The sequence below is a fragment of the Dromiciops gliroides genome, chromosome 2, assembly GCF_019393635.1.
Source record: "Dromiciops gliroides isolate mDroGli1 chromosome 2, mDroGli1.pri, whole genome shotgun sequence".
In the NCBI taxonomy this organism is placed as follows: domain Eukaryota; kingdom Metazoa; phylum Chordata; class Mammalia; order Microbiotheria; family Microbiotheriidae; genus Dromiciops; species Dromiciops gliroides.
In genome coordinates, this window is record NC_057862.1 from 436,792,280 (window position 1) to 436,806,880 (window position 14,601).

At 47.7% G+C, this 14,601-nt stretch overlaps 1 protein-coding gene across 6 annotated transcripts in view; it reads left to right on the top strand.

Annotated features, from left to right (window-relative positions):
• LOC122740281 (voltage-dependent N-type calcium channel subunit alpha-1B-like) overlaps positions 1–14,601 on the top strand; it is a 225,947-nt gene that overhangs the window by 83,863 nt on the left and 127,483 nt on the right. For 5 of the 6 annotated variants that reach the window (XM_043982276.1, XM_043982270.1, XM_043982274.1 and 2 more), the window contains exons 17-18: positions 5,306–5,368; positions 11,902–12,831. In XM_043982276.1, the coding sequence (XP_043838211.1) occupies positions 5,306–5,368; positions 11,902–12,831 (993 nt within the window). The remainder of the gene's footprint in view (positions 1–5,305; positions 5,369–11,901; positions 12,832–14,601) is intronic. The other variant, XM_043982275.1, reaches the window with a different exon arrangement.

Here is a 14,601-nt window from a genome sequence, read left to right on the forward strand (position 1 = left end):
AATGTAAGTCAGTGGGAAGTAGGAAAATAAATATATGAAATTTTAGTTTATACCCAGCTTTTCAGCAGTGACTCTCTCTTATAGATCTAGAGATGCCTGGTACTAAGTGCTGCCCTACAGCCTCGAAAGAGTTAATGCTTTCCCAGGCATCAAAGGGAGGTCAGATCAGCTAAAAGCAGAGGGTAGAGAAAAAGTTTGATTTGTAGCTAAAGGACGTTTGTTCAAATGTTGACTCCTCTACTTACCACTTGTATGTCTTCTCTCTGAGCCTCAGTTTTCCCAGGACAGAAAAATGCAAAAATGCTGTCTTTGGTTGAAGGCCGCCTTTGTATGAGTCTCTCCTGCCGTGGGGTTTGGCATTTTCATCACCATTGGAGTGATTAATGGACCGCCAGCCAGCAAATCTTCAGCCTGTTGTTAGTTTTCATTTGTCTTGGTCTGGTTAGTTCGATTCTACCCAGGGAGCTCCTGGAAAATCTGACTTAACAGTTTTGAAAGCAGCTCACTTCGCTACTTCTCCTGCTGCTCATATTTCATGTATTATTCTGCAGTTTTGTGGGACAAAATTGTCCCAGGCCAATCTCTGGGACTGTTGGGCTGAAAATTCAATTGAGTAGTTGGGTGAGATCTCAGGGAATAGACCTGTGGAAAGGCAGTGGGAGGGCAGTCATTAATGACAGTGATCATACCACATAATCATGTAAAGGGTGATTCCTGGGTTTTAGCAAACCCTCCAAACATAAAACAGTCCCTGGTTTGGATTGCTGGAACTCTCACCCCCTACCTCATTCAGTGGTCCTCAGGGATAGAATTCTTCTTTTTAAAGAAGAGAAATGTCATGGGGTTGAATTCCATTTTTTCTAACCTTTTCACCTGTTGAACTCTGTTGGGGAGACATATCTCCCAGTTAACTGTGACAGGTTAATGCTGGGATCAAAGGGCTGGGGGCAGGGGTGGGGAAGGAGGGGCAACGATGCTTTGGAAATATGTCTGTTTGAAAATAATAACGAACCAAGACAAGTTGACTCTTTAATGTTCTGACTGCTCCGTTTCAGCTCATGGTTTCACTCGGGCTTTGTGGTTTTTTTCTGTTTAGCATTTTCCATGCTTTATTGTTTCTAGAGGTGAGTGAGTTTGTTCAGTTTGTCCCCTGTTCCCTCTGAAGCCCTCTGTTGTGTACAGCAGTGAGCCTGCTCCCACCCTGGACCTGAGCTACTGTATTAGATGGAGGGGAGGGCAGTTGGGTGGGCTGTCAGGGAGGTATTCATTGGTGCACAGATGCTGGGAGAAGAAGAGACAGGAGGAGAGCCCTGCCTGATTCCCCTCTCTACTTCCCTGGAAGTATAAATTGGCTTATCCTTTAACTGGAAGGAAATTTGGAAAATCCTAGATTCCTAAGTTCCCTTTGTCCTTCAAGGTTCCTCCTCTCTGCCTCCTTCTCTCCACGTGGGATTGCACCAATGCTGTGTACAAAAGGGGCTAGCACATATATCAGCACTTTCCCTTCTCAGCTACCCCTGGGATGCTGAGAATCACCTCTTCTGGAGATAGGCCCCTCAGAAATACTCCTGACTCAGAGCTTGGGGATGAATATCATGCCACCTTCTAGCCTTTTGCTTCCATGTTTTCAAAGGAGTCTTGAGGTAGCATAGTACCAGGCATGGTCCCAGTCAGGGCCCAGGATGGAAACGTGCATTCCGGTGAGTGTGCATGCCACACACTGATGGCTTCCTCCCTTTGGCTTGTGTTTTATGGTCACTTTGGATAGTGGGGTCCCTAGATATATATAGACAGAACTGCTCTTCAGGGAGGCTTCTGAGTGAGGGGAGAGGGATACCAGCCGGGACAAAACTTTGAACTGGACCTCCTTAAGTTGTTTCTTTGTAGAACTGTGATGGGCAAGGAGACCCCCTCACTACTAGGAGGGATGGGCATTCTATGTGAGAGCCTCAGGGAAATGGGCACCCCCATATACAGGGTGATTCCAACCCAAGAAAATCCCCAGGACTCTCACCTCCAGGGGGCACTGTTTCTCCTTTTTTCTCTTTTTGTCCCTTTTGTACATATATTGGGGAGCAGGGTTGGGAGTATGGGCCTATATCTTCTGCAGGCTCTGACTATCCTTAAGGCTTCCTCTGGCCTCATGTTTCTGGATTCTGTGGTTGTGTCTTTTATAAACCCATCACTGGGCATGGCTGTCAGTCATCAGATCTAAACCAAAGACCCCTGCAAAAACCTTCGTGCATCACCAGCAAATCCAAAGGCTCCTTAGATGAGTGGAGATGTTCTTGGGGTCCAGTGGGCTCTTTGTTCCTCCCCTTTAGCCTCCAATGCGCCTCTCCTCCCTGAGTGTTTCTGGATGCGTGTTTCTGCCTCTCTGTGTGAGTCTCTATTGTATGTAGCTGTGTATGTACTTGTATGTGTGTGTGTGTGTGTGTGTATCTCTGATTGTGTGTATTTGTTTGAGGTTAGGGGAAAAGGGGAAGAGAGGATGTGAATGTGGATTTCCCAGTGTTTGCTTTTTTGCCTTTGTTGTGGTACAACCGTCCAATATAAAGCCACAATGCCCAGTGAGGCAGGTGTCTGTCCGTCTGTCTGTCCATCTGTCTATGTGTCTTTGTGTTTGTCTGTCTCTTTCTTTTTCTGTTCCTCTTTCTGCACGGTAAGTAATGGAATGGAATGATGATGACATGTGGGGGTAGGGAGTGGGGATGCTGCTTAGTGCTGCTTCTGACCTGCCAGGTGTGCTATGGAGTTCCTGAGTGTTAGGCAAGAGGTCTTGGGAAAGTTTCGTCAGCTGGAGGGGAGACCAGCCCTTTAGGGTTTCCTGTTCAGGGATCTGAGAAATAGGATGGAAAGATGGGTCCCTGCATATGTGAGGGGTAAAGCGACACAGAGGTCTGGGTTTCCAGACCTCCCCACTACAGGCTGGAGCTAAGGCATTGTGAGTTTGGCCAGAGATCCAAAGGACGTTAATTTAATCTATCCCTTTGGGGCAGAGGAAAGGTCATCTGTCAGGAAAAGGAAGGGGAAGATATCCCTGTGTCAGAGGCTCACCCTTGACTGTTGACTCACTTGGAGTATTGCAGTGGCTCCTCCTTGACCACTGGAATGGTAGATAGTGTTCCATGACACACTCTCGGCTAGGTCCATGAGTCCTCTACCCATGTCTTTTCCTGGTTTAATGGACAGGTGATGGCACAAAGAGACAAGCTCCTTTTTGGAATCCTACTATGATTAGACTCACTTCCCACTCATGAACTTTTAGCGATTCAAGTTGTCTAGATTTGGACTGTGACTCAGAAAGATTTCAGTATTCCTCGGTCCCACACTGCCCCTTTCCCCCCAGCCCCAGCTCCTTCCTGGTTCTGGTAGCCAACCCTGAACAGAACTGCCAGCTGGCCAAGGGACATGGTTCAGCATGTGTTTGCTGCCGGTGCCCGTGAGAGAGTTAGAGAACTGCCAAGTCTGGGGTTTTGTCAGCTTTCTCACAGGATGGAGGCAGCCCTACCAGCCTCACAAAGAAACTTCTGAATCTCCTGGCCCCGGAGTCCTACTTGGTTCTGCCCTTGGTTCCAGCCTCAGCCTACGGCAGGTGTCTGAGGGAATTCCCTTGATCTGATCTTCTTATATTCTCTGCCTTAGAAGGAATCTGACTTCTTGAGACCCCAAGCCTAGAAAAGAAGGAGCTTGTGCTCATTTCTGTGACTAGACCAGAAGTCATTAGGGTAGCTGAACAAATGGGAAAGGACAGTGACTGGGGGCATCTTCTTTTGAGAAGCCCATTAGTCAATCTCCGGGCAGCTGAACTGTCTTGTGGGTAACTGTCATGTAAATGAAATTCAATATTTAGATTTTACGGAGGCATTCGGGATTTTGGGAGGCAGACCACTTAAGGAGGACTCAGGAGAACTGCATTTTAGCCAGGGCTCGGCTATTTACCATTTCCCCCTTTTTTTTCTGGACTGACTTTGCTCACTGTAAAACTTTGAACTTGATAATTTCCAAGATCCTTTCCAGCTTGGAAGTTGTGTGAATGTGTGAGTCCAGTCAGGGGTGTGCTGGTAAATGTTCCACAACCGGCTCTCCTTAGGGAAAATTGTACCCAAAACACTTTTAAGTTTAATCTGCCACTATTCACCTTTTCTCCATCATTTTCTTAAGTCTAGACAATCAACAAAACAATAAATCACGCCCTGATTTTTTTGTGGCATTTGCTGATTTTAAGGTTTAAATGTTCATGTGAACATTCAGTAATTACCTGAGTTGGTACAGTCTGGCTTCAGCATATCCCTGATTCCAGCATTTAAAAAAATGTATCAAGTGTTCAGGAAACTCCTTGCTTTTAAATTTGTGAGGAAAACTGAAGAAGTAAGGTTGCACAGAGGATAGAGGCCTGTACTCGCTCAGAGCCAGGAAGATGAGTTCAAATCCACACGAGCAGTGTGACCTTGGACAAATCACTTAACCTCAGATTCCTGATTTGTAAAATGGGGAGAATTAGTACCTACATTACAGGTTCTTGCGAGGATTAAATGAGATAATTGGACATTACTTAAATTGGAATTATTATTATTGGTGTTGTTGATGTATTGTTATTGGCTTAAGATCTGAATCACCCATAGACACTCTATAAACTTGAACATCAAGGTTGTGCCTTCTCAGCTAAGCTCAGCTTTAAGGAGAAGAGAAATTCTCTCACCATAAATAGAAGCTGCCTGGGTTTTTTATGGGTACTCCTAACCTATATGGGACAAGCAGAGTGATGATTTTTAGCTCATGGTGCTCCCCCACCAAAAGGCAATGCCCAAGTGTAAGTGGCTAACTCAGTGATCCTACTCCAACTCTCCCAGTCATGTGTGGGAGTGATGGAGCCTAAGTAGGGTCTCATGTGCCTTCTGGATGGGTGGGAATGAGAAAGCCCCAGAGCCTCAGACTGGTTCTTATGGGGTGAGAGGGCCCAGGCAGGAGGTTAGGGGGAGAGGCCAAGGATAACAGCTTCTTGTTCTCTCCTGAGCTTCGATTTCTCAGGGTGGGTATTTTTGGGAAAGGGTGGGAGTCAACTCTGGCGGCATCTCTTCCCACCCACCAACTGGCCTCCACTTTCCCTTCTTTGAGGAGATGGTTTTCTTTTGTAGCTGGTGCACTTTCAGAAAGCCTCCCTGGGCTCCATCCAAGATGCGGCTGCAGTCGTTCTCCTGACAGGGCAGGCCAGGCCACAGCTGTCCGAGTCTCTCCCCTGTGTGTTAGAATTTGATCTTATTTTTTCTCACCTTTGGCTCTGTTCTGTTTTTTGCATGTGCAGTTTTGTAAAGCAAAATCGAGGCACTGTATCTCGCAGCTCATCCGCCTCCAGCGTAAATTCACCGTGAGTTGCTCTCTGTTACGATATTCCATAAATGGCTCTCTGATATATGCACCCATGTGGCTCATTTCCTCGCCTGCTTAACTCCTCTTCCCTCCTAAAAGCCATTCATATCATTGGATCAAACACCTCCTAGGCCTGGCAGGGGCGTCAGCCATCTTCAGCCTGAATGGGAACTGCTTGGTGTTTTTGTACAGGGAATGTTTTGACATCCTCAATGTAGTTCAGTACTGCCCCCCACCCCTCCCTTTTCTTTCTTTGTCTCTGTCAGTCTGTCTGTCTGTCTGTCCAGTCTGTCTGTCTACTGTCCCTGTTTCTAACATGCCTGAGTTCACCGTCTTGATATTTTTTCATTTTGGATATTGTGCTCTGTCTGTGGTCTGTGGTCTGTGGTGGTTTTTGTGGTCCTCCGTGTTTGGGCTTGGGCTTGGGCTTGGGGGGAAGGGTGCTTTGAGGGCAGCTCAGCCCTGGATCAGGCCTCCTCTAGCACTGCTTGGCTATGGATCATGTAAATGAGACTGGGAGACCACCTACACCACAGATTTCCACAACAACCCACCTATGTGGCTGGGCTAAGACTCCAGGCAGGGACTCCAGAAGTCACTTGTTCATTTATTCCCTAAGCAAAAATAGAGAACCTGGAGACAATTTTCGAGCTGAGTCATGGGAGAGTAGAGTTGGAGGAGAGTCCTGGAAACAGGATCTGAGAGGCAGACTCAGCCTTAGGGCACCTGGCAGTGGAACAAGGCACAGTGATAGATCATCCAGCCTCGATGCTCAGCCACCTGACTCAAGGGCCCGCTGTGCTCCCTCAATGGTGTTCCTCTCATTTGTCTGACTTGAAGCTATTCATTTTGAGAAGCCCTTAAAGCCTGTTTCCTAAGCCTTTAATAAAAAGGCTCATCAGGATGGGGTCTATTTTGGTAACGATGTGGCATTTTTCCCTAGTCGTCATTCCTGTCTCACTGTAGACATGAATGAAGGTCTCACTCAGGTTGGTCCCTGAGTGGCACTGGGCTGACCTAGCCCAGGAACCGAGCCTACATCTTTGCTACCAGAGGTAGTGCTGACAAGCTGAGTCAGACCTTATCACCCCCAAAGGCAGACTAGGAACCTGAGTCATAGAGAAGATGTGGGCTTCTCTTGTGTTCTTTCTACATTGTCCTTTTCTTTAAGGAGGGGACATTTCTTCTTCTTTTGGTGCCTCACTCCTGTCCTGGTAGAAAAGCCCTCCCATACTGGGGCTACTCAGTGCTTGATTTCCACTGGTTGGGAAGAATTGGAAGCAGGATGCCTCCTGAGGCCTTCCAAATATACTAGCATAGAAACTACCCTCTCCCCCTTTCAGTGCACTCCTATGGGCTAACTGAAGTAATGCCATGATTTTCCCTGAGACCTCCCTAACTAGGGACCTTGGTGAATAAGGACTCAGGTCCTCTCAAAGGTCTGAATCCTCTCCTCAGAGTGAGGGGGATGGCTGGTGGAAGCAGTAGCTACTCTGGTTGGCATTTACTGAGGGGTATCTGGGAGAATCTTTGCCCACTGTGATAACCAATCGAAATGACCATCCTTTAAAGGTGTCCAAGTCCTCTACCAGGTACAATTATCCCTTCAGATTATATTTCTATCAATATTTTGTACTGGGCAAACCAGTGTTTCTCCAAGTACATGAGGGTGGGATTCATTCTTCTGTGGGTTGAGTGGGGATGGCAAGTGGGGAAATTCCTTCAGTGTTACAGTCTCATAGATATCCTCTGATGCACCCCCAAAATGGAGATAGACTCACACACCCTGCTAAGTGTTGGGAAGGAGCAATAGGTCCAGCTTCAGCACTCAAAGGGAGATCCTTGCTGCTCATTGATCAGAACAGGCTATAAATAGGAATTAGCTGAATTAGGTGTGGGGACAGAGAGTGTATTTCAATCAGAGATCTGGTTTTGGAAGCAGAGAGACCTGGGTTCAAGTCTTTCCTCTGACACATAACTAGCTATGTGACTAGAGGCAATGCTCTATTAGGATTATAAATTCTTGATCTGTTTCAGTGGAGGGAATTTCCACTTTGGTAGTTCTCTACACATATGAAATTACAGGTGTGGGGGAAAAAAAGAGAGTGAGTCAGCATCCTTCCTGTATTGGGTAGAAGGCTGGCTTTGGAGTTAGAGAGACCCAGGTTGAAGGCTTGTCTCTAAATCATTACTATGTGATCATGTTGGGCAACCTATCCAAATTCTCAGCACCCCAGCCAATGAAGATTCTAAGTTACAGATGAATTGCCAATCTATATCCTGGAGGGAGTCCCCACACACTGATGAAATCATGCATCTGGATATTCCCCTCCCACTGCCTTCCCCCCATGAGTTCAGGAAGCAAAATAACTTGAAAGCACCACAGATGGACTCAAGTCTTTTAATCATCTTGTTTATTTAAGTCTGAGCCTGAGGTGAAGCCAGTGGGTATCTTTCTAAGGCCTTTGTTGGTGGCATTGGGGGTTGTTTGTATATGATTTTTCTGGGCAGAAGCCTATAAATCCATGGGGTTTGTGTGTGCAGTTTCCATCCCCTTCAGTAAGACCCCATATTTACAACAGCCCCTCAGTAAGAGCCATTAGGTGAGGCAGCAGATCTCTCTTCATGAGGGCATTTAGGTACAAAGAGAAGAAAAGGAAGAAGAAAGACCCCAGAGGAGCCACTCGATGCCCCACCCACCTACATAAATGCAGACACACCTCAGCCTGTCCCAAGGATGACACTCTGGAGTGTGGGATACTTGTGAATGAGGTCCTAGAAATGATCAACTGAATTACCATGGTGGAGAGACAGGAGGATGAGTATGAAAGGGAAGAAAATTATGTCTCATATTTTCTTTCACTCTATGCTACCTCATGTAAGTCTGGATTCCAGTGGTACTTCTTGGAAATTTTCTTGGGGGAGGGAAACAAGAGTGGGGGATTCACAGGAAAGATGGGCAGGAGGGCCTGGGTTCTGGGTGCATGGAGCTACAGCATTAAGCTGGGCTGGTTGGGAGAAGGGGTCAGTCAAACCAGGTTTTCTGACAGAAGCAGAGATAGCTGTGGCTCATGCTAGTAATGCCACTTGTGGGGTTTCCATGGCACCACTGACCCTAAGCAGAGAGGAGCCAGTGCATTTGCTACTCCAGACCCAGCAGCTTCCTTGCCCCAGCCCCCATGGGAAGTGTGTGGGCCCAGAGGGTCTCCATCCAGCATGACTGCCCCATCTCCATCCACAAACATGAATGCATTGCTCACTCAGATGGCTTCCTGTGTTAGTGCTGCCATCTCCCCAGTCTCATCCATTCCCCATCCCGGTCCATAGGGCAGGCTGCTGAAGCTGAGACATTGTCTTCTGTGCTGGATCAGTTGAGAGGGTGTGTGAGAGTCACCCAAGGGTCTTTCTTGATAGGGAGTTGTATAAGTAAGTCCAAGTGAATAATTCAGGGGAGAGGAACTTTCTACTTAGTCTTGGGCTGGTTAGTGCAGTAGTTAGAACAGTGGCTTAATGAGGTTCTGGGATCAGTCTGGGTTGACCACAGCCATGGTGGTACAATCGAAGGAGCAATGGATCTAAAGTCTGAGGACTTGGATTAAAATCCTGTGACAAAGGGCAAGCCAGTCACTCAACCTTTCTGGGCTTCCAGGAAGGGGGTGTCTGGACTAGACCACCTCTAGATCTGTGCTCCAATGAATCTGGGATAACAGGATGTCACACCTGCCATTTAACTATACAGTATGATGATTTTATTCCGAAGCCCAGCTGGAGATCAGGGCTCACAGATCTTCCATTGGTCACGAAGACAACAGGACTAAATGAGAGGATATATATGAAGTGCTTCGTAACTAGGAGGCACTGTATAAAATTCAGTAGTGATGATACAGTTGTGTGCATGCCTTGATGCTGATGCTGATGCTGATGAGGTGATGGTGAGGTGATCAGAGTCACACAAATTGGGGTGGGTGGGTGTAGAATTCTATGTAGCAGAGGCAAGTCAGGCAAAATCTCTACCAGGGAAGATGGTGACTGAGGAGGCCAAGGGCATACAGCTCCAGCTGCTTGGGGCTCTTAGTGCCTTCAGAGTGGAGCTCATCCACAGGGACACCAGCTTGGGGTAGTCTCTTAGTGCTGTGACATTGATAAAGGTGCCAGACTCTGGCACACTGAGTTCAGTGCCAAGGCTCTTGTCAGATCTCCAGAAAGTTTTGGTGCCTGTGGGGTTAAGGTGAGGGAAATGTAAGAGGATTTAGAGATATGTTTCCAAAAGTCAGGACAGAAGGGGATAGCAAGAAGTATCTCAGTGTTTCTAATTGTGGAGAAAAGAAGGAATAAGCTCTTATTTATTTAGACAGTTGCAAAATGCTCATCCTAAAATGTGGCTGGGTCTGCTCAGAGGGAAAATGGTCCTTCTGAGGCCAGAAACCTTTGGGAAGGGAAACTACCTTTCTTATTTCCTCTGAGGAGGCTCAGTGGAAATAGATGGGAAGGGGCAGAGGGAGGGGATCGCATAGAATCCTTGGTCGCCGCCGCCGAGCCCTTGGAGGAAAACTGGGCAGCACTTCGTTTTACCAATGATGGCCTAATTTCTCCTATGATTGTCCCCCTCCTTCCCCCCACCCTGCCATTTATCTTCATGAAATAATCTCTTCATTTCTCCTGGCTCCTTCACAAACTAACCCATCTCCAGCTTGCAAATGAAACCCGTGACTCAAGGCTGAGGGGTGTGTGTGTGTGTGTGTGTGTGTGTGTGTGTGTGTATACATGCCTGAGGGTGAGTGTGCATATATACATGTGGGTTACAGTCCAGTCCTGAATGCTGTGTAAAGCCTGATATGGTTCTCATAGTTACAGGGCAGCCTGGGGAAGTTGCCATCCTTCTGTCCCCTCGACAGAGAATTCAATTCTGGGCTCCCAGACATCCCCTGGATCTAACCAACTTTTCCTTAGTAAAGCCTAGTCCTAGTCCCTGGGGGTGAGTGGGAGCAGAAACCAGTTTCCAATAAAGTCTAATTGACATTCATGCCAATTTCTTCCTTTCCCCTGCACTCTCAATCCCAAAGTAACTCACTGCCTCTGGCTGTAGTGTGTGTGTGTGTGTGTGTGTGTGTGTGTGTGTGTGTGTGTGAAGGATGGAGGGTAGAATTAAAAGAGGGTGGGAGGGCAGGAAAAAAAAAGGAGTGATAGAAAGGAGACAAAGCTCTTTAAGGAGGAAGAAATGAGGATAGATAAGGCTAATGGTGTGTACCTCAGTTGCTTCTTTGAGTTCCTAATTTGTTGGGCCAGCTGTCTGAGAAAGTGTGTGGGGGGGTCCTGAGGACTTTCCTCATCCTTTTAGGACTTTGATAAGGCTACAGCCTTGGATATCTTCCAGGAGAACTTCCATAATACCTTTCCATATGCCTGACCTCTTTGGTCCAGGATATACCTATGAACTTGTAGGACTACACTCAGGGTCCCTCCTTCCACTAGTTCAGTTACCTGTCCATCCAAACTACTCATTCTCAATCATATATAAATCCTACCCCACCCCCAGCCATCTTCTCCCTAGTGTTCCCCATTTCTTCCCAAGACATTGGCAAGAATGAGGGACCTAGGAAGGATGTCTTGGGAATCTACCTGTATCATGAGGGGGTAAAATAGTATTCTTGGGAGAAATTTGAGTCTAGCTAGGACATCAACTTTGGCTTTCCCCCCAAAAGTTCTCATGAGGAGATCTACCAATTTGGGGAAAGATTCAGGTAACGGATCTCTTCAGAGCCATGAATGAGGATCCAGGAGCATAAAGTCTCTCCTTTCCTCTGTATATGTGACCATCTGGTCCAATTCCCCAGCTGGACCACCTAGGGTCAACATTTGTGAATGCTGACCTTTGAGGCAGGTGAGAGGAAAGGAAGTTTCTCTACAGGGAAACTGCCCCCATCTATCAAGTTGCAGTGAGGGACAAGGGCCATAGGTTGGGAGTGGGGGAGGTGTGAATGGAGGAGTGAAGGTGGAGTGCAAAATTATGGGAGTCAGAGCCCAGAAAGATCCAAGGAGGCATCATGATATAGGAGCTAGGTCACTGGACTTGGAGTCAGGAAGACCTGGGTTCAAATCCTGCCTCAGAAACTTACTGGGCAAGTCATCTAATTTCTCTGAGCCTCAGTTTCCTCATTTGTAAAATGAGGAGATTAGACTCACTGGACTCTAAATGTCTCTCTCAGCTCTGAATCTATTATCTTGCACTGGGACTCCATGTTCCTTTCCTTCTCCTCCCCTCTCACCCACCAGTACAGGCCTGTTATCACCATAGACAATGTGGGAGCTTCCTTCACCCATAATTCTACCTCCACTAGCCATCTCTCTCCATTTCTGTGTGCACACTCTGGCTTCCCCTTATGTGATTTCCCCTCCAGAATAAAAAATTTAGACCTTTTAAGAGAAAAAGAAGTTTAAAAAGAAAAGAAAAGGAAGAGAGGAAAGGGGGGAGTGGGTGGGCATGTGAAAACAGGAAGATAGTCACCCCCTTGTCTTCCTTTCTTTCTGCAGCAAACAGCAGAACTCAGCCAAGGCCAGGTCTGTGTGGGAGCAGCGCACGAGTCAGATCCGACTCCACAATTTCCAGGCCAGCTGTGAGGCCCTGTACAGCGAGATGGACCCCGAGGAGCGCCTCCGCTATACCACCACCCTCCACATCCGGCCTGACATGAAGACCCACCTGGATCGACCCCTGGTGGTGGAGCCCCGCAGAGAAGAAGGGGTCCGGCCTCCAGGGGGCAAAGCAGGGGCTGGGGAGGGGCAGGAGGCCACAGAACCAACCAAGGTGTCCCCTGGTACGGCTGCTGAGGGTCCTGAGGTGCCCCGGAAGCACCACCGGCACAGGGAGAAGGAAAAGGAGAAGGAGAAAGAGAAGGAGAAGGAAAAGGAAAAGGAAAAGGAAAAGGAAAAGGAAAAGGAAAAGGAAAAGGAAAAGGAAAAGGCAGGGACTGGGGAGCAGGAGAAGGTAGAAGGTGTCAGGGAGGAAAACGGGGAGTCAGGCGTCGCCAACAAAGAGGAGCGGCACCGGCAGCGCCGGAGCAGGAGCAAGGAGACTGGGGGCAATAAGGAGGGGAAATGCGAACGTGCCCGGGGCCAGGAAGGCGGCCGGAGGCACCACCGCAGGGGCTCTGTGGAGGATATCACTACCGAGAAGGAGCACCGGCGGCATCGTGCCCACCGGCACTCAGCCGAGCCACCGGGCAAGGAGGGCAATGGCACTGTGAGCGGGGCCAAGCCCGAGCGTCGGGCACGGCATCGAGGCGGCTCTCGCTCAGGGACCCGGGAAGGAGAGCCTGGACCCAAGGGAGAGAATGGAGAGGAGCCTCCCCGGAGGCATAAGACCAGGCACAAAGCCCTCTCCATGTATGACTCGGTGGAAAAGGAGCCCGGAGAGAAGGATGGGGAGCCCGCAGAGAAAGAGCTGCGGAATCATCAGCCCAAGTGAGTGGGCGACAGCCCAGGGCTGCCAGGGTTCTAGGGGAAGGGCGGGGCAGGGGCTGGGGGGAGGGCACCAGCCCTAGGGTGGAGCATGCCCGACTAGACTTAAGGTGAAAGATGCTGATTGGCACATGATTTTCCAGCTTGCTGCGTTCCTTTCTCAGGTGTTTGCTGAGCACCTCCTGTGTGCACAGGGCCACAATACTCTTCTTTTCCATGGCCAATGCTTAGAAATTTCAGTTTTCCTGGGACCAGTGAGGAGGGGCAGAGAGTGGTCCCCTGGGCATGGAGAGTGGAAGTGGTAATAGTAATAATAATAAAGAGTAGTAATTATAATAGCACTTAACTATATGCCAGGCACTGTGCTAAGTGCTTTACAATCATTTTCTCATTTAAGCCTCATAATAACCCTGGGAGATAGGTGCTATTATTATTCCCCATTTTACAGATGAGGACATTGAGGCAAAGAGAGGTCAAGTGACTTGCCCAAGATCACACACCTAGTAAGTGTCTGAGGTCATATTTGAATTCAGGTCTTCCTGACTCCAGGCCAGCCCCTGCACCACCTAGCTGCCCCAGGTAGCAGCTGAGGAAGGTGTGGTCAGAGAAGAGCAGACCCAAATGTATGGTTTGGGTGGTGGGAAGGGACTCGATGAAGAAAGAATATAGCTGGACCAAGATGGAGAGGAGATGGAGATCCATGAACCAGTGACTGAGCACATTGGCTTCAAGGGAGGAGTTAGCACGTAGAGATGGGAGGTAGAAATGGCAAGAGTTGGTGGTTGATCATATAAGTACATATATACATATAATACACATACATATGTATACATATATCTATATGTTTGTCTATTACCTATGTATCTATCTATCAAAACCTCAGAGTTGGAAGAGACCCAGGGGTCATTTTGGCCATCCTTCTTCTCTTCTTCCCAATACACTTTACCTCAGCCTGGACAAATAGTTATCCTCTGTTGAAATACTTCTAGCTCTGGGGGATGTGGGGAGTGTCTCATTCCTTCAGAAGAAACTCTATTCTGTTCCTCGGATAGCTCTGATGGCTACAGGTCTCCCTTAGATTGAGCAGAATTCTGTCTCCTAACAACTTTATTTGTCTACAAGTTGGCTTTCTGGGGGGTGACACAGAATAACTAATCCCTCCTGAGAAACCTGGTCTCCAAGTCCTTCAACTGGTCCTGGTGAAGCTTGACTGAGAGCCCATGCAGATCCTAGCTGATTGCCTCTGAATGAGTTCCAGTTCTTCAGTGCCCCTCTTTAAATCTGGGCTCCAGAACTGAATGAGATTCTTCAGATATGGTAGATCAAGTCAGACCAGGGCCCAGCATAGTGGCATTGTCATCATCATTTTGGACCCTCTGCTTCCATTATTGCAGCCTAAGGCCAGGGTAGATTTCTTGACTCTTGATAAACTAGGCAGAAGCAAATTAGGAGGGTTGAATGGTTTTGATTTTTCTCAGTCTGACTTCAGACATTCTTTGGGTCCATTAACATTATGTTCTCTGCCCCAAGCATTGGCTCTCTCCTGCCTTGTTCTTTTTCTTGCTTCAGTTCATACCTATAAAAGGCCTTTTTGTTGTTCTTAGCATTTTTTTTTGCAAGCATAATAGATTTCCAGTCTTGTTGAAGAGAGAAGACATTTGGACAATGTTAGAATTTTAGAGCTAGAAGGGACCTCAGAAGTTATCTAATTCAACTCCCTCATTTAACAGAAGAGGAAACTGAGGCCCAGGGAAAAGAAGTAACTTTCCCAAG